The sequence below is a fragment of the Anabrus simplex genome, chromosome 6 (assembly GCF_040414725.1).
Source record: "Anabrus simplex isolate iqAnaSimp1 chromosome 6, ASM4041472v1, whole genome shotgun sequence".
Lineage (NCBI taxonomy): Eukaryota > Metazoa > Arthropoda > Insecta > Orthoptera > Tettigoniidae > Anabrus > Anabrus simplex.
In genome coordinates, this window is record NC_090270.1 from 107,444,727 (window position 1) to 107,469,260 (window position 24,534).

General features: G+C 41.5%; 1 protein-coding gene across 1 annotated transcript in view; it reads left to right on the plus strand.

The window, feature by feature from the left end:
- The window catches only part of alpha4GT1 (alpha1,4-galactosyltransferase 1), a 445,964-nt gene that overhangs the window by 177,380 nt on the left and 244,050 nt on the right, over positions 1-24,534 (plus strand). Inside the window, exon 2 of the mRNA XM_067149065.2 lies at positions 4,903-5,498. Coding sequence (XP_067005166.2) covers positions 4,924-5,498 — 575 coding nt within the window. The 5' untranslated portion in view covers positions 4,903-4,923. The remainder of the gene's footprint in view (positions 1-4,902; positions 5,499-24,534) is intronic.

Genomic DNA, 24,534 nt, shown 5'->3' on the forward strand with positions numbered 1-24,534 from the left:
AGATCAACATAGAAATACTGCGATGCATTTGACACAAGTACAGAAAGCGTTGTCATCGCAGCTTTTCCTACCAGTCCTCTGTAAACAGCAACCAACAACAATTTTTCTATAGACCTGTGTACTGCAATGATGGGAGCTAATATCCCCCTGCATAAAATGGAGCATCTTCAAACTTCAATAAGCTGCCGGGAGCAATCACCCTGTTGGAGACGAGTGGCTTTCCCCCCGGTGGAGACATTTAGGGTTGTTGAAGAAGTCAGGAGAAATTTTGACCGAACCTCTGGGAACGTAGCCGCTGTCAGCAAAACGTTCCCTAAGAGTCCTGCAGCAGAATCCATGATGGAAACCGACGGTAAAAGTAGCCAGGGTGCTACGAGGTGAGGTAGATGAAGCAGTTGAACTAAAACCAGATGAAGTGGCTTCATTGAAGGTTTGTCCAATCACTTCCTGTGCTGTTGAGAGATTTCTCTCAGTACAAAACATTCTGCCCGACAGGAGAACAAGATTGTTACCGGAAAACATCGAAACGTTGCTTGCTGTAAATTCTTTTTATGGTAATTGAGCGTGTTATTATTTTTTAAATGCTGTTTTTTCGGGGCGTCGACCTAGAAAGATCTTTTGCCCCTACTTGCACCATATGTGAGGAACTGCGTGCATTTTGCAAATGGCGGAAGTGTAAAGTGATGAATGTGAGGAGAGGAACATTAAGGACGACACAAACACCAAGTCCCCAGGCCAGGAGTATTAATCATTTACAATTAAATACCCCTGACCCGGCCGGGAATCGAACCCGGGGCCGCCGGCTGACAGGCGGACGCGTTGCCCCCTACACCGCGGGGCCGGACGAGCGTGTTAAATTATAAGTATTTTCCATGCCTATTTTGTTGCCTATTTTACACGTTAGTGCCTATTTACATGCCTATTTTGGCTAATTTAAGAGCCTATATGCATGCCTATTTTAACTGTTTTTAGTGCCTATAATTCTCTGTGTGTGCCTGCCTCCGGATAGCACTCACCTAACGCAGTCCTTGTATGCTGCCTTCTTTGGTCCATTGAAGAGAAGATGGAGGCATATTTTGTCCCAGTACAAAGAAAGTGCAAATGGAGTCAGAAATTGCTTCAAAAGCAAGATTTTCCAACGCTCCTGAAGAAACTTCATGAAAACATATTAGCAAATGCTGCTGCAAACCTAAAATAGGGTTTCTTGAAGTGTGGAATTTATCCATACAGTCTTGTAGCCCTCCTAGACCAACCACCAACATCAGGTTTCAATGCCGAGGATGTTGAGTCTAGTTTCACAAGATTCCTAGAAGAGAAGCGACAAATAGTTACCGGTACGGAAGGTGCAGGTGCAGGTCCAAATCGAGGCAGGAAACGAGTACAAGCAGAAGCAGGAAAAAACATTGCACGTGCGACTGACTGTTATACTTATTCCACATCTACTTCAACATTGTCATCACCTTCAGCGTCCAATACAAAGCGTAGGAAGAAGAAAATAGTTGAGTCCGATTCTGAAGATATTGACAACAACCTTACAATCCAAAAATCATCAGACTCTGAAATGTTAGTGTGAGTGAAGAGGAAGACCATGTTTGGAAATCGGTCCAGAGGATTTGCGGGGAGTTTGTTTTGTCTCAGTATGAAATAGAAATATTTCCTGTAAAAATACTGGAGGTAAAAGAAGACAGTGCAGTTATCTAGGCTATGCAAAGATCATGCAAATCATGGAAATGGCCTGTAAAGGATGACATTATGGAATATAAATGGGAGGATGTACTTGGAGGAGTAAATCCTCCCAAACAAGTATCGAGGAGAGGCTTATATTCCATTCCAGAACTTGACATGAAATGGTTCGTGTGATTTTTGACAAGACTCAGTTGTGTCTCAAACTCTCATTAACAGATCTCTAATTAATTTTCAAACAGTGTCTCTTTATATTGATATTTTTTGTATTTCTTCAATAAAAAATCTCCTGATTTACAATTTAAAGCAATATTTGAGCTCGTGTTGTCATTTTTCTGACCCTGATAATGTATCATTTGATTATATTTATCAAGTATATGGTGCAGTGTAACACTTGGAGATACAAACATTGCGCCCCTTCCTGTGGGTAACTTTGCACCAAATTTTGAGGTAGATAAGGGTTATTCTGCCCGAAGACAGGTCCGAACCTCCGCAGAGGTGTTCCTGAGCCGGAGTTTACGTGCGGTAGGGTGGCCGGTTCCTTTCCGCTCCTCCATTCCCTTACCCCCTACCAACAGCGCTTGGCAACCCATCCAACTCCTGACCAAGCCCAATGTTGCTTAACTTCGGAGATCTCACGGGATCCGGTGTTTCAACACGGCTACGGCCGTTGGCAAATTTTGATACATTATAAAATTAAAAAGAATTTCATTTTTGAAGATATGAGTGGTTAATCACGTTCCTACATCCTTCTAGAATGTGTTAAATAAAGATCATCTAAAAATTCAAAATTCAAGTATTATATACTGGCTGGAAACAAATTTCCGGCAAGAAAGCGGTGCAAAGTAAACCCGGTTTACGGTATTTAATTACATGTTTTGTGATGATTGCATATTTAATTACATATTTCACTGATATTCACTACATTTTTATGTACATCTATCGTCGCACTGTGTTATTACATAAACATCCGTGTACTGCTTTTAACAGTATAATCTTACGTGGTACTATTTTGAGGATCCAACCAGCCTGCAGGAAAAGATTTGACAGGCATCCCCCTGTGGGTGTGGGAGGTAGAATAACACCCACGGTATCCCCTGCCTGTCGTAAGAGGCGACTAAAAGGGGCCTCAGGGGCTCTGAACTTTGGAGCGTGGGTTGGCGACCATGGGGCCCTCAGCTGAGTCCTGGCATTGGTTCCACTTACTTGTGCCAGACTTCTCACTTTCATCTATCCTATCCGACCTCTCTTGGTCAACTCTTGTTTTTTTCCGACCCCGACGCTATTAGGTTTGCGAGGGCTAGGAAGTCTTTCATTTTCACGCCCTTCGTGGCCCTTCTCTTCCTTTGGCCGATATCTTCATTTTTCGAAGTGTCGGAGCCCTTTCCATTTTTCCCTTTGATTAGTGTTATATAGAGGATGGTTGCCTAGTTGTACTTCCTCTTAAAACAATAATCACCACCACTTGACAGGCACAAGTTATAAGGATTATTATAAAATGTCTGTGTCAAAACAATCATTGTTACAATAAACTAATAGGGGAAATCCGTGTAATTTGAACCACTAAATTTAAACGTCCATAATTCTATTGACCTTAATGAAAATGTTTATATACGACATTTAGTACAATGTGTCAAATGACTTGGTGAAAATAAATGTTAATAATATCGCTAGGATTTGTTTAAAAGTAATATGTATTCTAAAATTTGTTATCATGTAATTTGGACCAATAGCGTGTAACTTGGAGCAGGTGATCGTGTAATTTATAAACGTGTTAAATATAAACGCTTATAAGTTATTTAATGAATTTATTATGAAATACTAAGCTATACAATAACGACACTATGAACTCTGGCTGTCACATTTGGTATGTATAACAATGATAAAACGATTCATCATGAACTTAGCGCTGTTTTCATGAGCCCAATTTTTGCAACTACTGCACTGAAACCAGTCGTCATCATAATACATGTCACATAGAATGCCGTGGCAGATAGCTCCTCAGTTGTAATTGCGTAGGCTGAGTGGACCTTGAACCATCCCTCAGATCCAGGTAAACCGAGCTCGATAGCTGCAAGCGCTTAAGTGCGGCCAGTATCCAGTATTCGGGAGATAGTAAGTTCGAACCCCACTGTCGGCAGCCCTGAAGATGGTTTTCCGTGGTTTCCCGTTTTCACACCAGACAAATGCTGGGGCTGTATCTTAATTAAGGCCACGGCCGCTTCCTTCCCACTCTTATCCCTTCCCTGTCCCATCGTCGCCATAAGACATATATGTGTCAGTGCGACGTAAAGCAACTAGCAAAAAAAGATCCAGATAAAAATCCCTGACCTGGTCGGCAATCGAACCCAGAGCCTCCGGTTGGCAGAACGCTACCCCTACACCGCGAGGCCCGTTTCAAGTTCTTTTAGAATCACCAGTAAAACTACTAAGAAACATAATTATTACAGTTATTTCAACGGTCCAAATTACACACACTCGGGCAATCCAGAATATTACACGACATGCAAAAAAGATTTAATCAAAAGCTAAATAAGATGCAAAGTATTTAACATTTATGAATTAAACTATGTTAAAACTTACACCGATCGAGTTGGCCGTGCGGTTAGAGGCGCGCAGCTGTGAGCTTGCATCCGGGAGATAGTGGGTTCGAATCCATCTGTCAGCAACCCTGAAGATGGTTTTCCGTGGTTTCATATTTTCACACCAGGCAAATGCTGGGGCTATACCTTAATTAAGGCCACGGCCGCTTCTTTCCAACTCCTAGCCCTTTCCTATCCCATCGTCGCCCTAAGACCTATCTGTGTCGTTGCGACGCAAAGCAACTAACAAAGTTAAAACTTACGTATGTATTTCATCAGTATTTGCAAAGGCTAAGCACCCTTTCGGCTGAAATAACTACTTCACAGTACCCTTACTTGTCACCGTATAAGCTTATAAGTAATGTGAGTATTAAGATTGTTTTCCTTTTCCCCTTTCAAGTCCATTAGCAAAAAAACTTCCAGGAAGAAATTTACCCTCGGCTGTCTTCCTGACCTTGCCTCAGACAGGGGTGACCAAACTTGCAAGTACCAAAAATATTATCGGTCCAAATTACATGCAGATCCAAATTACACGGACTTCCCCTACTCTCTTCTCAATTTCTGGTGATCCAAACCTAGAAGTAGGGAGCATTTTATTCTACCGAAGATTTCATAATAATGTTCTCTTTAATTTCAGGGTCGTTCAAAGTAGCGGAGAATGATGACAACATTACGCATTGCTTCGGTGTTCGTCGTATTTGTGTTTCTTGTGATATTTGTGTGGTTGGCCAACAACTACAGGAGTTTATATGAAAACGAAGAAGTGGCGAGTGTAGTTAATGTAATCAGAGCAGTCAGTGACATACATGAGGATTTCCTCTTGTTCAAGGAGCCTGTGCCAGGCGAAGAGAATATCTTCTTCCTGCAGACCAAATGTGGTGAGGACAAGGGTGCTGCGCGTCTGTTGAACCCTCGCCAGGCGTGTGCGATGGAGTCTGCAGCGCTTATGAACCCGAGTGCCTCAGTGTACTTGTTACACGTGTGTGAATTGAAAAGGGAGAGCATCTTGAAAGGTCCTGAGTATGTTCGTGAACTGTTCACCTACCCTAAAGTGCACTTATCACAGCTCCAATTCATGCGTCGCTTGAAGGACACTCCTCTAGAGAAATGGTCGCAGGAGGAGTTGTTGTTACAGAGTATGTACCCTACGGAACACACCAGCGACGTACTGCGCTATGTCATGCTGTGGAAATACGGAGGAACTTATTTGGACCACGACGTCGTCCTTATGAGGTAAGAAGTATAATTTGATACTCGCTCGTTGCCCAAAGAGGAGAGGGAGGTGGGGGAAGATACTTTCGATCTTTGTTCGCTGTTAAGTACAGTCCATTGGACGAAGTTCACACTGTTCGTAGTAACTATACTCTTAAGTCAACTCAAGTCGTAAGCTGTCCCTTTGATGTTATATAAACGCCGCTTACATTAACCGCCAGGAAGTGAACAGAGATGGAGAAGGGAAAAGAGAGGAGGTATTCAAACGCGGAAGGATATTTTCCTCATTTCTTCACTTGACTGCTGGTATAACATTAAAGGGACCGCCTGGGACTTGAGTTGACGTCGACTATAACAGTTCCGGTGCTGATAGCTGGACTTGGGCTGTCAGGCGCAGGGAGTCGCTGTTTTCTGTACCTGTTCGCACTCCACTACTCTACCATTAAGAAATCAGTGTAACAGAGTGTTCTTCTTACTCTTGCGCCGCTTTTTCCACACCTGTGGGGTCGCGGTGCGACGGTGTCGCACATGTGGATGTGGCCCTGTTTTAAGGTAGGTTGCCCTTCCCGATGCCAACCCTATATAGAGGGATGTAATTACTATTACTATTGCGTAGGTGCCTCTGTGGACCAGTGGTAGAGTGTCGGCCTCCGGATCCCGAGATAGTGGGTTCAAACCTGGCAAAGGTAGTCGGATTTTTGAAGGTCGGAAAAAGGTCCATTCGAAACTCCATGTACGATGTCGGCATGTAAAAGATCTCTGGTGACACATTTGGTGTTTACCCGACAAAATTCATTAAATCTCAGCCATATTCGCCCAAGAGAGTTTCGGTTTACTCGGTCTGCCATCTAATGGGCCTAGAGTAAAACGGAACGTCGAAATTGACGAGCAGACAGCCAGATGGCGTCATATTGAAATGTCTGCACACGGTAGCTGAGGCCATACGATTATTATTATTATTATTATTATTATTATTGCGTGTGGTGTGTTGTCTGAATATGAAGAGGAGAGTGTTCGGACAAACACAAACAACCAATCTCCAAGCCAAAAGAATTAATGAGACGCGATTAAAATCTCCGACCCGGCCGGGAATCAAACCCGTGACTCTCTGAACCAAAGGCCGTAACGCTGACTATTCAGCCAAGGAGTCCGATCAGTGTTGTAACAGAGTACCGTAATAATAGGTAGTAAAACATAGGTCGAGTCATAATTCATGGCAACAATTTTTTTCCTCGCGAACAGGAGACAACACGGAAAATCTGAGATATGCGTTTGGAAACGTACGGTATGTACTTGCGTCGGATGCCTCTAGATGGTGTATGTAAACAACAGTGTGGGTCTAAACATGCCCCCAAGTTCAGTGTGTGAGTGAGAGCGTCACAGAAATGCAAGTCAACAAGCAGGAGCAACGATCGTATATTAAAATAGCAGTTCTCCGCGGCAGAAATGCACGCCAGTGCCATGCAAAGCTGCGGGAAGCATTAAATGTGCATGCCATGCTCTATAGAACAGTCGCAAGGTGGGTGGAGACGTTCAAACGGGCGACAGTTCACACAGCAGCCATAGTTCAGCGTCGCTTACAACGGTGGGGATGGGAGTTTCTTCCACACCCGCCTTATTCGCCTGATCTGCGCCCATGTTATCGCGTAGTTTCCTGACATTCAAGCGATAGTTCTTACACGACCAAGGACAAACAGAAATTAGAACATTAAAATAAAACTTACCTTCACAGTCCAAAAGGTCGCGAAAACGTGAGAGCGAACAAGACCCAAGAGGTCTAATGAATCACCAGAAGAAAGAATTCTAACATACTGACTTAAATAAGAACACTGTATATGAGAAAATGGTAACTTTAATAAACGAAAGTGATTAATTAATAAGGTTTCCAGACAATCTTAAGGTCCAAAGAAAAGAAAATATTCACGAGTTCACTTGAACTCAAATAGAAACTTTAAGGTCAGTTCAATAAAAGAAACACACCTCGCTTCAAAACCACCGATCATAAGATGATGCTTAACTATAATTACTTGGGTTTACAACCCATTGATTATATATCAAGAAAATCGAGATGTGTTTTATTTACAATTCTGTGATCTTAGATCACACTTGATTTAAAATTTGGGAGCCGAAAACTGTTTCGTATGGCTCTCAAAACGTAATAAGGCATCCCCAACGCAACGGTCAGCAAGATTAAGTTCAGCGAGAACAATTCAGTGAAAAGCAAAATCAGAAGGTCATTCGAGAGATCTCCGAACGTCGAACTCTCCAGAAAAAAGTTATATTAAAACATTAGTTATGCAGAGAACGCCTCTACACCGACACATTAGGCATACACCCGCCCACAAACATCACCCTCACTAATATGTCTCTTCTTCACAATAATAATGGGGTCGTACGTCAAATATCAAAATGAAAATAGTACACACCCACAAATATGTTTACTAAGAGTAGCCATGGGAACACATCACGTGACACCCGAAAGGAACATGGCTGCCCAAACAACTGAGTTAGTCAAATAAATAATGTTACGCCTCATTAATTTACCCCCGAGCTCAGAGTTTAGTCAATTAACCCATAATAAGGAAAATACTGGGTAAAACACCCTTCACTTAGTAACAGTATGATCTTCATGCCATTACAGTTAACGAGTTACACAGATTCTTACGACCCAGTACAATGCGTAAATTTTAACAAATAACACCTGCTGCCTAACAAACTTAGGAAATGGTCGCTCAGGCGAGCTTATTCTTCAAAATATTACATCATAATAAACCCCAAATAACTTGGAACACATTTACTAGATGATGGTGACCGAAACACAATATTATTCTTTTCTCAAACGTAATTTAATTATCCCGGAAGTTATTCATCGCAATTAAAGCATAATTTAGGCGCTGAAATCCAGAAGAACTTGTTCACAGTTTTACTTTAGGTTGAATTGATCACATCATTTCTGCTTCAGATAGGAAGAACTGGTAGCTTACATACAATTTCCAGGAAACCTTTAGAATAAAACAAAATGTAAGACTAGTTTCGGCATAATGCCGACCGGCGATTGGTTTACCCCGGGTCAACCTGCAGCACCATTTCTTCTTTTTTCAATTAATTTCTATTAAATTTCAGCAGCACACAAAGGGAGGACGTTCCTTCTAACGATTGACAACAACAAAAACAACTGCCACACGTACATACATACATACATACGTACATACATACATACATACATACATACATACATACATACATACATACATACATACATACATACATAACGGAAATTAAAATTAAATATTGTATTGTAGTCCGCAAGGTTCACATACAAACAACAAACATGGTGAGACCGAACGGCTGTGGTAATTTTCTCCTCCATTTCTCGTGTGAATATATGTTCGTATGTGTGTACACGCATCGCGAGAAAATGGCTGAACAGAATTTAATGAAAAATCAGTATGTAAAGAAACAAGGTACTACAGTCTAGGCCAGGGCCTCTCAGGGTGCATATACCAGTGCATTGCACTGTGCACGGTGCAAAAGACGACTTCGCTTAGTTGACCAGAGTGCAGACCTCCACTCCTCGATTTGGAGCAATAGCGCTGTCTCTCTCTTTCCCCACGCCTGTCTCGCTCGTTCCGCCTGTCTCCCTCTTCCTCACTTACTCCGTAGCGCTCCAAATCTGAGCCGAGTTCAGCCGAGCTTAGCCGAGTAGCCCAGAGGCGAAGCGTTGGTCCGAGCCGAACCGAGTGGGACCGATGCACTGTGCAAAGGAACTCTGCGCTTCAGTTTGCACGCGTGAGAGTTTGGGCGCTTGAGAGGCCCTGGTCTAGGGTATAAATAATTTTATTTACGCTGGGTAAAATGGTAGGTTAGGGGAAGGCCTAAAATTTAATTCTCAAATATCTACGTAACATGTTCTCGCAGCATTGGGTATGTCACGTCAAGAACTAATGTTGGTTATGAAGAGCATCATCGCCGACTCCGTGGCCGTCATCCATTATTATTACCTACATTGAGCGGTTGGGGACGCGGAGCTGTGAGCTTGCATCCGGGAGTTAGTGGGTTCGAATCCCACTGTCGGCAGCCCTGAGGATGGTTTTCCGTGGTTTCGCGTTCTCACACCAGGCAAATGCTGGAGAAGAGAAAAGTCGATGAAGAGGAATTACTTCCTAGGCTTCGCAAACCTAACACTGTATGAGTTGGAAAAGAACAAGAGTTGACCGAGGAAAGTCGGACAGGAAAGATGAAAGTGAGAAGTCTGTCACAAGTAGGCCGAACCAACGCCAATTTTAAATAGGACCCCGTGGTCGCCACCCCACGCTTCCAAGTTGAGAGCTCCCGGGAGGGGAAGGAGGAAGTATCGCCTCTTTTAGCCTCCCCTTACGGTAGACGAGGGATAGAGTGACTTATCTATCTTGAAATGTTATTGGTGTTTTTTTTTTTTTTTTTTTTTGTTTTGCTATTTGTTTCACGTCGCACCGACACACATATAGGTCTTTGGCGACGATGGGATAGGAAAGGCCTAGGAAGTGGAAGGAAGCGGCCTTGACCTTAATTAAGGTACAGCCCCGGCATTTGCCTGGTGTGAAAATGGGAAACCACGGAAAAACCATCTTCAGGGCTGCCGACAGTGGGACTCGAACCCACTATCTCCCGATTACTGGATACTGGCCGCACTTAAGCAACTGCAGCTATCGAGCTCTGTGTTATTGGTGTTACGTCCCACCAACTACGTTTACGATTTTCGGAGATTCGAGGTGCGGGAGTTTTATCCCAAAGGAATTCTTTTACATGCCGCTAAATCTACCGTCGCGAGGCTGGCGTATTTGAGCACCTTAAAATACCACAGGAGTAGGCTATGATCGAAATCACCAACTTGGGCTGCATCTTCTGAGCCACTCAGCCCGGCTGTAATTTATCCCCTACTCACAATGGGATCTCCATCTCTCTACAGGACATGTGACAGGTTACTAGCATCCTTACATTCACATGTAAAGTAGCCTTATTTGCCTATGTATTGGTTCTGACCTTGGTTACATCTGAACTACTCTCGATTCAGGACAAAGAATTCGTTCCTCTCTGACTGACTGGACCAAAACAAGGGCATGGAATAAACAATAGTCTCTAAAGATAATAATCAGAGATTCATGAAAACATTACTGCTCTGGAATTGATAGCATTTTCAGGGAATGTTAATAAATATGCAACTTTTGATTCTCATGTAAATTCGTCAGTGTCGGGTAACGGATGTATTGACAATTATCATTAAGTCTAGACTCTCAACTCTCTCCGTAATCATTCCTCTTAATTAAGGTACAGCTCCGACAATTACCTAGAGTAAAAATGCGAAACCGTGGAAAACTTGCGTTAAATACTCATAAAATTATTATAATTAAGAAGAAACTGGCTCAAACAGGAGAGTTAATATCATTACAATCAATTAGTATCAGTATATGGCCTGCGTGTTAGATCCGACGTGCAGTGGGAAGGTGTCAGGTTTTTACTTTTCATTCTGTTAAAATAAGCTATTTCTTTTCTAAACAATATTTTATTTGTATTATTTACAAATCAATTATTATATTTTTCGATTGATATGTTATACAACATGACTACAAAGCTCTCATCGTACAATTTAACGAAATGTTGATTGGAGTACAGCATTTTATTAAAGAACATTATAATCGCAAGAGAAACGACCTTTATTAATAGACCATACAGACGTGCCAGCTTCCTCCGATTTAAGCGGGAGACTCCCTACTTTTGGTCCTTCCTCCCTCTCTCCTAATCCCAGAGACTTATCTCCCGATTTTGAGAGAGATTTAGTATTCATACATTTTTCCAAAATCATATATTTTCCCTCGTTCTTTAGGTAGCTGGAGAGAACTGATGTTCAGTGGACACTGGCAAAACGGATGCAATCAGCTGGTGGTGTTCTTAAATATGACAGTATCTCTAATGCATCGCTTTTTATTCTATCATTTCCACATATCAATGCCGCCTGTAAACTATTTTAGCATAATTACAAGAGCAAAAACTTATTTCAGATCAAAGCTTCCCAAAAAGAATTGTGGAAAAAATTAAACCTTGAAACCCGTTCAACAAGGCCAGTGCTTTGAGCGTTAATCTAGTTCAGAAATTTATGAAGAGGACAAAGCCAGTTAAAATGAAGAGTCATGTGTTCTAAAACTCAGATGCATGCAGTATTTCAGAATTTATCAAATACATGCAATACTTTATTATAAGCACATAAACAAAGAAGAGAAATTACGTAATGGCGTAGTATAATGTATTAAATATTCTTCAAGTTACGTCATTAACGATGTGTGGTAACATGTCGGGATATGCCGCAAAAAAGAAAATCTCCTGATTTTTGACCGGCATTTATCAAGAAATAGTAACAGGCGGTAACACGAACATAAACTTATAGGTAGGCTATACATTATAAACTGTCATTCGACAGCCTGAGTGGCTCAGACAGTTGAGGCGCTGGCTTTCTGACCCCAACTTGGCAGGTTCGATCCTGGTTCAGTCTGGCGGTATCTCAAGGTGCTCAAATACGTCAGCCTCGTTCGGTAGATTTACTGGCACGTCTTCGAAAATCGTCAAAAAAGTAGTTAGTGGGACGTAAAAACAATAAAATTATTATTATTATTATTATTATTATTATTATTATTATTATTATTATTATTATTATTATTTCCGATGAGGGCTGCTAACGACCACGTGCCAGTTTCAATTCAGTTCTTCATACTGTGCTGTTTTCTCTTCCGTTCCTTCCAATATTCTTTCGTCCTTTCACTATGCTGTTTCCTTCTGTCCTCGGACCACTTCGCACCAGGCTTCTTGTTCAATCTTCCTTGGAATCCTTCCATACTTACTACCCTCTTTCTAAAAATTTCTCTGCCCATAGTTTCTTCTTCTCTTATATTATTTCTTTCTAAATTTTTCCTTACTTCTTGAATCCAACTAGTTGCCTTTTTGTCCCAAATGTACTTGAAAATCCATTTTGTTAATGTGGAATCATCCATTCTGTAAATATGTCCGAAAAATTGCAATCTCCTTTTTCTTATCGTTTCTGTTATGTTTTCTATGTTAGTAGTATAATACAGGGATTCTGCGGCCACCACCACCACCGGGCTCCCAGAGGCCTCCTCCACCTCCACCACAGCCAGAGGCCTCCCAGAGGTCTCCTCCACCTCCCGCGGGAAATTTGAATTGGTAAACAAAGCCACGTGCTTTTTGACAGCTGTCATCGACAACAACGCATTGCTAACCTCAGTACTGCCATCTTGACGGGCCTAAACCTCAGTGGTACCAACTTAACCTCACAAGCGCGAGATTTGAATCGATAAACAAAGCCACGTGTTTTTTGACAGCCACGTGCTTTTCGACAGACAACAACGCATCGCTAGCCTCAGTACTGCCATCTTGACGGGCCTAAACCTCAGTAGTACCAACTTAACCTCACTAGCGCGAGATAAACAAATCCACGTGCTTTTCTGACAGCTGTCATCCACCATCATTAATCTATAGAGCACAGTGGTGCCCTCTTCAGCTACTTACCTTTGAAATGTGGTGGCGGATAATTTGAAAAATGCTTTTTGACAGCAGCCATCTTTGAGCACCGTGCTGCCCTCTTTAGCTAGATACCTGTGGTGGCAGGCAATTCCACGTGACAGCAGCCATCTTTGAGCACCGCGCTGCCCTCTTTGTGGCGGTGGCAAATTCTACGTACTCTTGTTTGGAAACAAACTCACGTGCTTTTTTCTGACGGTTGTCATCCGCCATCTTGCATCACAAACCTCTTTGCTGCACTCTTTAGCTAGATACCTTTGAAATGTGGTGGCGGCAATTTGAAAAATTCTATGTGCTCTTGTTTGGAAACAAAGCTACGTGCTTTTTTGACAGCTGTCATCCGCCATCTTTAATCAATAGATCACTGTGCTGCTATCATGCGGGCAATTTCGTCAGCTGTCATCCGCCATCTTTAATCCACAGAGCACCGTGCTGCCCTCTGTAGTAGCGGGCAATTTGAAAAGTTCTGTTAGCTGTCATCCGCCATCTTTAATCAAGAGAGCACCGTGCTGCCATCTTTAGCTAGATACCTTTGAAATGTGGTGGCGGCAAATTGAAAAATTCCACGTGCTCTTGTTTAGTAAACAAACTCACGCGCTCTTTGTCAGCTGTCATCCCCCATCTTACATCGCAAACCTCAGTGCTACACTCTTTAGGTACATACCTTTGAAATATGGTGGCGGATAATTTAAAAAGAAAAAGTCTACATCTGCCATCTCTCGACGCTAATTGCACAAGATGGTGGCTATACTTGACTCCTTAAAGGTGCTTATGCAAGATGGCCGCTATACACAGGTTCTTATGAGATGCCCTTGGGATGCTTGCGCAAGATGACGGTTATACAAGGCTCCTTATGAGACGCCCTAGGGATGCTTGCGCAAGATGGTGGTTGCTCTTATGAGGCGGCTTAAAGGTCCTTGCACAAGATGGCTAGAGACGCCCTAAGGATGCTTGCGCAAGATGGCGGCTATACACGACTCCTCATGAGACGCCTTAAGGGTGCTTGCGCAAGATGGTTGCTGCTCGTAACTTAGAAGCTAACGTGTCGTGCTAGTTCGATTCATTAAATTTGGGGCTTAAATGCAAAATACTAAATATCTCGAAAACGGTGCATCGTAGAGCAAAACGGGCAAAATTTTTCTGCCCAATACCTCGGTTCGCAGTATGAGGAACATGATAGCATAAGGAAAACATAGTCTAATGATGAGATCAACGGTTCGGTTCCTACTTAGGCGCTTTGGCATTCGCTCTGTTTTAGCTTGTATTGAAGCAAGTCTTCGTAACATGATGAGGTCTAGAGGTGCTCACACAAGATGGCGGCTGCTCTGATGAAGAAAGCTAGCTTTGCATCGTGCAGGTATCTTTACAGCACTAAACCTCATACCTTTGAAATGTGGTGGCGGGCAATTTGAAAAATTCTACGTGCTTTTTCTTAACTGCAGCTATCTTTAAACAATAGCGGCTATACATAAACTGTTAAGGCCTCCTCTTATGTCAAGGCATAGCTCTATCGAACAAGTTTAAACCTGCATCGGGATAGCTAGAGTAAGCACGTGCTGCAGTGATGACGTCATTAAGCATGTTTAGACTTGCAAATCACAAAAGAAACATAACAAGACTGGAATCGAACACTGCACTCTATGCCGTTAACTTTATCATGTGATCGGAACATTGATTGAAGTGTTTAGAACACTAAATAAGTGATCAAGACTAAAATAGAACACTGTACTCGATACAACATGTGTTTAGAACATGTCAGGGGATACCTTTGTTCTAAGAAGATTAGATTACCGCACATTCCTTGTAAGGCTAAAGGGCTAATGGGCAAAAGGGCTAAAGGGCTAATGGGCTAAAGGGCTAGGGTGCCTCTCCTCTCTTTATCCGGTCTCAAGCCCGGATCTACAACTAGAGGCGGTGTTAACAGCCTAAGGAAGGGAGGATGTTGGGAAATAATCTATACGAATATAGCTACTCGATCGGCTATATACTACAGATGGATGACTTAGGTGAGGGTAAGCGCTTACTTAATAATACGTACACGACGTAATTCATGCTCTATTTCAAAAATATCTTCTTTGTACTGTGTGTAACCAGCATCATGATAGGCTCCTAGCAGTTGTAAACGTTTTACCAGTACGTTGGGGTCTTTACAGAGGCTTGTTGTGAACTTTGAGTCTATATGCAGACAGTTGATGTGTAGGGACTTGTTTTGATGTAATACGTGCTTCAGCAGTAGCGTTTCTAGATACAAACTTAACTTGTTTCGATAGCGATGAAGCGTTGAAATTTCCTTCTTCTTTACCTTGCATCTCTTCTTGAGATGTTTGCACTGTGACAGAACGTGTAGAAGGCTTAGGAAATGAAGTAAAATCATCAAGCTGTAATGGCAATGAAACATTAAGATTTTCTTCTTCTTCTACTACTTTCCCTTTACTACTGTTTTGATCAACATCATTATCCTTATCATAATCATGATCTTGCCTCTCTTTATCTTGAAGTTTGTGCTTAGTAACAGAACTTGTAGCAGGCCTGGACAACAAGGAAGAATTGAAAATCTCTCGCAGAGGTGTACTTTTTAAACATAAATCAGTGTTCGCTTCAATATGGTTGAGCTCTTTGTATTTTGTTCCCGATGAAGCTACATTACGCGCGGCTTCATGACGTTGAGCGTTGTATGCGTTCTTGAACTCTCTCCTACAATGTTTGCATTGAAAAATTGCCCTACATGATATCTCATGACGTCTCTTGTGATAGCTTCGGGAAAATGCTTTTCCACACTCTTCGCAAATATACCTAGAAATAGGTTTTTCCATGACGGACTTTTATCTTCTGCTAACAGATTCTTCTTTAAATCTACTTGACATTTGTTACTCTCTACTTCGATGATGCGAACAGCTTAGCGATTAACAGTAAACTAATACAAAAGCGTATAACCAAGGTAGCAACAGTAAGGTTTAAGCTCATCAAGATGGCAAGAGTAAGGTTAGCAATGTTCTGTTGTTGGATTTTAAATTCCGCACTATAACATGCATAAGGTGGCAGCCTTGAGGTTTACCGCCGTCAAGATGGCAGCAGTGAGGTTAGCGACGCTCTATTGTCCTTCAAAGTGAGGTTAGGGTCCGTCAAGGCGACATAATAACCTATGAATAGCGGCCATCTTGCATAACCACCTTTAAGGAGTCATGTATAGCCACCATCTTGTGCAATTAGCGTCGAGAGATGGCTGATGTAGAATTTTCTTTTTAAATTATCCGCCACCATATTTCAAAGGTATGTACCTAAAGAGTGTAGCACTGAGGTTTGCGATGTAAGATGGGGGATGACAGCTGACAAAGAGCGCGTGAGTTTGTTTACTAAACAAGAGCACGTGGAATTTTTCGATTTGCCGCCACCATATTTCAAAGGTATCTAGCTAAAGATGGCAGCACGGTGCTCTCTTGATTAAAGATGGCGGATGACAGCTAACAGAACTTTTCAAATTGCCCGCTACTACAGAGGGCAGCACGGTGCTCTGTGGATTAAAGATGGCGGATGACAGCTGACGAAATTGCCCGCATGATAGCAGCACAGTGCTCTATTGATTAAAGAGGCGGATGACAGCTGTCAAAAAAGCACGTGGCTTTGTTTCCAAACAAGAGCACATAGAATTTTTCAAATTGCCGCCACCACATTTCAAAGGTATCTAGCTAAAGAGTGCAGCACTGAGGTTTGTGATGCAAGATGGCGGATGACAACTGTCAGAAAAAAGCACGTGAGTTTGTTTCCAAACAAGAGTACGTAGAATTTGCCACCGCCACAAAGAGGGCAGCACGGTGCTCAAAGATGGCTGCTGTCACGTGGAATTGCCTGCCACCACAGGTATCTAGCTAAAGAGGGCAACACGGTGCTCAAAGATGGCTGCTGTCAAAAAAAGCTTTTTTCAAATTATCCGCCACCACATTTCAAAGGTAAATAGCTGAAGAGGGCACCACTGTGCTCTATAGATTAAAGATGGTGGATGACAGCTGTCAGAAAAGCACGTGGATTTGTTTATCTCGCGCTAGTGAGGTTAAGTTGGTAGCACTAAGGTTTAGGCCCGCCAAGATGGCAGCACTGCCGATGACAGGTGACGAATTTGCAGCTACTGCGATAAAGAGGGCAGCACGGTGCTCTGTAGTTTAAAGATGGCGGATGACAGCTGTCAAAAAAGCACGTGGCTGTCAAAAAACACGTGGATTTGTTTATCTCGCGCTAGTTAGGTTAAGTTGGTACTACTGAGGTTTAGGCCCGTCAAGATGGCAGTACTGAGGTTAGCGATGCGTTGTTGCCTGTCGAAAAGCACGTGGCTGTCAAAAAACACGTGGCTTTGTTTATCGATTCAAATCTCGCGCTTGTGAGGTTAAGTTGGTACCACTGAGGTTTAGGCCCGTCAAGATGGCAGTACTGAGGTTAGCGATGCGTTGTTGTCGATGACAGCTGTCAAAAAGCACGTGGCTTTGTTTACCAATTCAAATTTCCCGCGGGAGGTGGAGGAGACCTCTGGGAGGCCTCTGGCTGTGGTGGTGGTGGAGGAGGCCTCTGGCTGTGGTGGAGGTGGAGGAGGTCTCTGGGAGCCCGGTGGTGGTGGTGGTGGCCGCAGAATCCCTGTATTATACTACTTATGTTCCTGTACGTTTCAACAACTTCTGTTGTTTTCACAGGGCCTAAGATTTTTCTCATAATTCTCCTTTCTAGTACCTCAAGTTTATCTAATTTATAGTTTAGTACCAGGCATTCACTTGCATATAAGCATTCCGGTTTCACCACTGTAGTGTAATGCCTTATTTTTAGATTTTTAGAGAGACACTTCTGTTATAAAAATTCTTTGTGATACCATATGCTTTTTCCATCTTGTGTACTCTTTCTTCTGCAACAGATTTGTATAAACCATTTTCTTTAATTATTTCTCCCAGATGTTTGATTTTCGTTACTCTTTCTACTGGACCAATATCTGTTGCCAAAAATTTTGGAGCATTCTTGATGTTATTAATAAATTTTGTTTTTTCTACTGAGATTCTCAAACCTGTCTTGTTGGTTATTTCTTCCAAGAGATTGATTTATGTTGTTGCACCTGTTAGGTTTTCTGACAATATAGCGAAATCGTTTGCAAATGGTAGGCAATTTATTTCAATGCCTTTGTTTTTTCTCCCCAAAGTTACCTGCAAAATGTTATGCTCTTTAAGCTTTACGTTCCAAATTCTTACAATTTTCTCTAGAACACAGTTGAATAGAAGGGGTGAGAGACCGTCACCTTGCCGTACCCCTGTATTTATCTTAATAGGTTTGGATGTCTCACCCATAAATTTCACCTTTGAAATTGTGTCAGTAAGGATTTCACGTATTAGGTTTTACAATTTAGTTTCACTCCATATTCACGAATTGTTTTATCTATGGTTTCTCCATCAGCCGAGTCAAAGGCCTTTTTAAAATCTACAAAAGTCACAACAATGTCTTTTGAATTCAATATCCTATAGCGAATTATGGATTTTAAGTTAAATATTCGTTCTGAACAAGATGTACCTTTTCGAAATCCAGCTTGATACTCAGCCAGTTGCTTGTCAAGTGATGTTTCTGTTCTATTATTATCATTATTATTATTATTATTACTATTATTATTATTATTATTATTATTATTATTATTATTATTATTATTATTATTTGAAATATCAATCATTTTACATTGTATCGATCTTAAGTAGCACATAATTTGTTATTCTGGATCCTTGTGGTCACCTACAGTTCCAGGCAGAAGAAAATGACATATTTTCTCTATAGCACAAAGATCAGAAATTATTTTTATCACTTCTCATGTCTTTTTTCTCCTAGGACCGTTCTCAAGGATGACAAGCGAGATTTTATTTTAGGCCATCCTCTAAATTACCATTCCTGCGCTAGTAAAATAATTAAGGGTTAATTTGTTCCAGTGGCTTTTTCGATAACCTTAAATAGGAAGTAATTTAAAATTAGTCATTCGTTTTCCCGTGATGTAATAAACTGAACCCATGACCTTTGTGCCCTAAGAACATTATGCATAATGTAACAATTAAATTAAAAGTTGGATTCTTGATAGCATGGATTTGACACGTGACGAGGGGGTGATTACCTTCGGTCCCACGCTCTGGGGTACGTGACGTCAACCACACGTGTCGACGGCGGAAGAATCTCAAGTCATTTTTATGAACTATTTCAAAGCGCGTGTACATGGCGTGACCACGCCAAGTCAAAAAAAATATAGTGCCTATCAAAGGAGGTCAATCATCTCACAAATCGAACCCGTAAAATTTTTAAATGTCCATGAACACTACCGCCAGCAATGTAGCAAGCATGTAGTCACTTTCAAAACTCTTGAAATTACAGTTTAGGTAAGTCAGAAAGTTTATAGGAAATTTCTTGGCGGCAAAAGGGAGAGATCCGAAGAGAGGGGGTAACTGCTATAAATATGAAGGGACGCCATGACGAAGCTTCCTTCTCCGGCATTTGTGATACAAAGCGGACGCAAAATTGTTGAGCTGCTCTGCGAAATCAAACCAACGAAAGTAGACTGAGTTCAACCGCAGATTTTAGCCATTGCGGCTAAGTCTTGACTCCATGAGGAGATAGTTTTCTTGAGTGAAATAATTGTAACAGATAGGACGGTCAAAGTACTGAATAAATTCTAATGTGATTGAGTAATTCGTGTGCGGAAATAATTGTAGTCCATCGTGTGCGTTCAAGCAAATGAGTGAAGGGTATTTTTTTTTATGCTTTACTCCAGGAAACCTGAAGAAACACAATGATATGTACAGCCATGAATGTAAAAATGGCTAAATAAAATGCCAGGGTCGCAGGTGAGCCCTAAGACGAATACTGGCATGAAGACATGAGGTAGGTGATTTTCCATCTTGCTACCTCTTATATCCTGTCTCGTGATTTCTTAAAGTTTATTTGAATGGGGATATACGACGCAGTGGTCACCCTACTAAGTTTTGTAAATGTGAGAGTACGACTAAAAGAGTCATTTGTTTTATTTTCCACTTGGATAAAATTTTGAAGTTTTGCGAGGGCCGTATAATGTTGTAAAAAGTTATTGAATAGGGTTCCGAAGTGATATCACGTCCAATGTAGATCGTCATCCGTGTGAGTGTACTGCCTGTATTTTGTGATGTCAAAGTAAGATGTTCATTCGACGTAAAATTCTTCTGTCTGCAATTTGACGTTAATAATAATAATCCATGGTTACTCATTTTCAGTCGAGTGGAAGCGCGCTGTCGGGTGAGGACATAGGGAGATGAATTTGGTCACGGAGAGAAACGTTTTATTTAATGCCCATTTTAAACTGTGTCTGACTGACAATAAAAGATCTAGTAGAATGTTTCAGTCATTTCTCGTAAAAATCAAGTTATTAAATACGATATCATTTATGCGAAGTTATTCATGATTAATGCATTGTGCGATATTAGACGTCGGGATTTCTAGTGGGGATTTTATTCCAGTTCTTTGTCGAGGATAATTGTGGAGCTGGGAAACAGAGGTCAGTTTTGTGAATCAGGTTGGACCTGTCATTGAAGCCGGGTCACGGAAGCCCGAGGAATGTTTTATATGAGTTGAGATGAGATGTGCGAATCAGGTTAGAGTCCTGTCATTTGAAGCCGGGACATGATAATCCGAGGAATATTTTATAATGTTGAGAATGGAAAGAAATTCATAGAAATCCATAGCGGTATAATTGGCGACGCGTATAATTAGTGTGGGCATCTTGAAGCATATCTGTGCATTTTGTTGGTTAGAATATCGTATTTGTTTAATCATGTCGGCAGAGTTTAAAGGGAGCATTTTGAGAAGTCAGTCAGGTAGAACGAACCGGGTGGTTTATGTAACTGCCAAGCGAGCATGGGGTGAGAGACCTCAGCTATGATAGCGGGAAAGAAGTGGAGTTGAGATTGTACTGTAATTCTCGGCCAGGGGAAACGTTAAAATGCTGGATTTAGTTGAAATTCATAGCCGGTAATGATCTAAGTATTGTGAAATACTGTAAATGGGGACGTAGTGAACATTTGAAATCACGAACTTTGAGTATAAGGAACAGAGTAACCCAATTTCAGGGTTGTCCAAAATATAGAGCGATGGTCGTGACGATCGGTTTGTCTGCGAGGGGTGTGCAAAATTCAGTGATGACGAGATATGACATCGTAATTATATGGCGAGTTGTTTGGTTTGTACGTAGATTATTATGATATCCAAGTGTTAATAACGGTTAGGACTAGATTAGATTTTTAAGCATGATATCACGAGATAGGATATATGTAGCTGGACCTGAATTATGTAAAAATTCTTTTCCAGCCAGATAAACATCGCAATATTGAACTCACATCACAGCTGCGTAGAAATTTGTGAAGTAACCAGAGTCCGCGGAGATAAAATTTACTGATCTTTAACATTTCGTTAAATCATTTAAATTTATTTAATTATTAAATTCAGTGAAACCGCATTTTGAAATAACTTTAATCAAGCGAATAACTTGGAGATGCATTCTGGAAATTTTAGTTTGTTTCTGGGAAATATAAAAATAAAGTAACGATTAAGGGGACATATCCGAAGGAAATGGATTTTTCTGCCACTAAGTTTGTGAGCATTGCTATTGTTGTAATTATTGAACTTTGATTGATTGAGCAGTGAATGTGCTGGGGATAGTAAAGTGGAACTTTGGTCATAAACCGATGTAACTTAATTGTGTTTAGCCTTCAGCCTAGAAACTTGGATGGTCAGGGGGTCATCAACCTCAGTGACTTAGATTAGGGCCATATGCCATCGTAGCATCATTTCCTTGCGGTCATCATCCACAATGACCTTAAAGTAACTTAAAAGATTAGATGTCGGTCCATGACATAGACGCAGGTCACATCGATTCAATTAAGGGTCCATGCCGTAGAACCACTGTGTGGCACACACCGATTGGACGGCCTTAATTATACTCAGAGTCCAGAGTTCGTGTTACGAGGGCTGGACCATAACGAATCACTATGATGGTACATGTGGTCTCACATGGAAGCCGAATTTAAGGATTTCCAGACTTTCCTTTCTTAAATGATTAATAATTGAGACAATGGTTTCTAGTAAGAATGCCCATCAGGCAATTACGTTAAAGTCTCACACCAGTGTTCTGACATTTATGTAAAATGATTGCGGTGTCCAGTGGACACAATTGACTTCTATGATACCATTGACATGCTTCAGAATTTTCCTGAATAAATAGGAATCTTTTAAACAGACCTTTCATTCCGGTAGATAGATTAGAATTAATGAACCCTACCTTTACCTCAGCAAGTGACGAAGAACCCGAAACGACCCAAGAGACAGATCTCATGAACTTTGCTGATAGGTAAGGAAGGTAGGTATCCCTCAATATGGACCTAAAGGGTTCAAAACAAAAGATGCTGGAAGCTTGCACGTTAATTTTCTCCTGTGCGTCACCACCAGGGCAGGAGGACACTATGCCGTTTTTTTTTTTTTTTTTTAAGTAAGCCGTTTACATACACACGCGCGCACACAAGAATTTATTGATATAGGCTACAACGTGTTTCTAAACGACAAACTTTAGGATCGGATAAGTAACCTTTGTTCCAAACAGGTTTTTTTTTTTTTTTTTTTTTTTTTTGCTAGTTGCTTTACGTCGCACCGACACAGATAGGTCTTTATGGCGACGATGGGATAGGAAAGGCCTAGGAGTTGGAAGGAAGCGGCCGTGGTCTTAATTAAGGTACGGCCCCAGCATTTACCTGGTGTGAAAATGGGAAACCACGGAAAACCATTTTCAGGGCTGCCGATAGTGGGATTCGAACCTACTGTCTCCCGGACAGTTGCGACGCTTTTTCAGAGCAATAGAGGTTTATATCATTATTATTATTATTATTATTATTATTATTATTATTATTATTACTAGGGGCTTTACGTCGCACCGACACAGATAGGTCTTATGGCGACGATGGGATAGGAAAGGCTTAGGAGTTGGAAGGAAGCGGCCGTGGCCTTAATTAAGGTACAGCCCCAGCATTTGCCTGGTGTGAAAATGGGAAATCACGGAAAACCATTTTCAGGGCTGCCGATAGTGGGATTCGAACTTACTATCTCCCGGATGCAAGCTCACAGCCGCGCGCCTCTACGCGCACGGCCAACTCGCCCGGTGTTTATATCATTAATGCTGCCATTGTGATCATAATTTGGAATATTTTGTTAATCGATTGATTCCTAGGCTAACTCTTTAAGCATCGTGAATGGTAGAAAATGGAAGGATGCGCGGTTCTCGCCGACAAGTCCATTGTTAAGAGACGTAATGTCAAAGCAAAGGGTGTTATATTAAGGAATATTATCGCAAAATGAATTTCATTACTGTCACTGCCCGCCTGGTGACCATAATCGTTGAGACATCAAGTCTGTATGGTCTCACACCTTCGTTATCCGATTCGAGTCCCCTTGGTCGAAAACAAATTCACCATCAGGGTAGGAGAGGTAGTGGTATGCAATTTTTAATCACTAGATTGCGTGTCAAAAGCCTGTATTAAATTCCATCCCTCTCCACATTGCTCACATGGAGTGAGGGCATATGACACTGTTGATGGTGATTTCGTTCGTCGGATGGGGACGTGGTGTTATTCGACAGGAGTAGGCTACGTGCCGATACCGGGTTTGGTTATGTAGACCAAAGGTATCCACGAAATGTCACTGTAATATTTGTCCCAAATGGAACATAATAATTGCTTTTACACCAATAAAGTGAAAAATCCGCGCTAAATTAAGAAATGCCGTCGTTACTAGAGAAGTATCTAGAGAAATATGTATACGTACTTACGGGCCGTAGACAGGATTCCTTTATGTTGTATTCCGCTGCTCGTGTCGTTTTTGTTTCTTTCTTGAGGTCCAGGGCTTGCGCCGACGAATGGGAGTGCTATGTCTGTGAATTGCCATTATCTTTGTCCATATGACTAGCGCGGGCAGTGCAGACAGCAAAATAGCATTATCCCTGGACCAATAAATATATCATTTAATGAATGAGTTAGGGCAAAAAACGAATGAGCAACATGAAGAAAACGACACCTAATTAATTCAAACAACTTCAGTGAGCAAAGACATTACACACGAAAGTGTTAGACCAACAAAACACATACGGAAGCGCTGCGACATGGCTGAAAAAAAAATGTTGTAAGGTAGTAAAGTATGTATTCATATTATTCACTACAAGTAAACTATGTCGTACTATTTCTTAATGTACCGCAGATTTTACACTTTATTTGAATAAAATTAATTATTAAATTCCATTTGGGACAAATATTACAGTGACATTTCGTGGATACCTTTCGTCTACATAACGCCGGGTTTCACCCTCCCCTCACATTATCATCATCCCAGCGCGCAGGTCGCCCATGGATGTCAATTAGAAATACCTGCACCAGGCGATCCGAACATGTCCTCGAGCACTCCCGGCACTAAAAGGCAT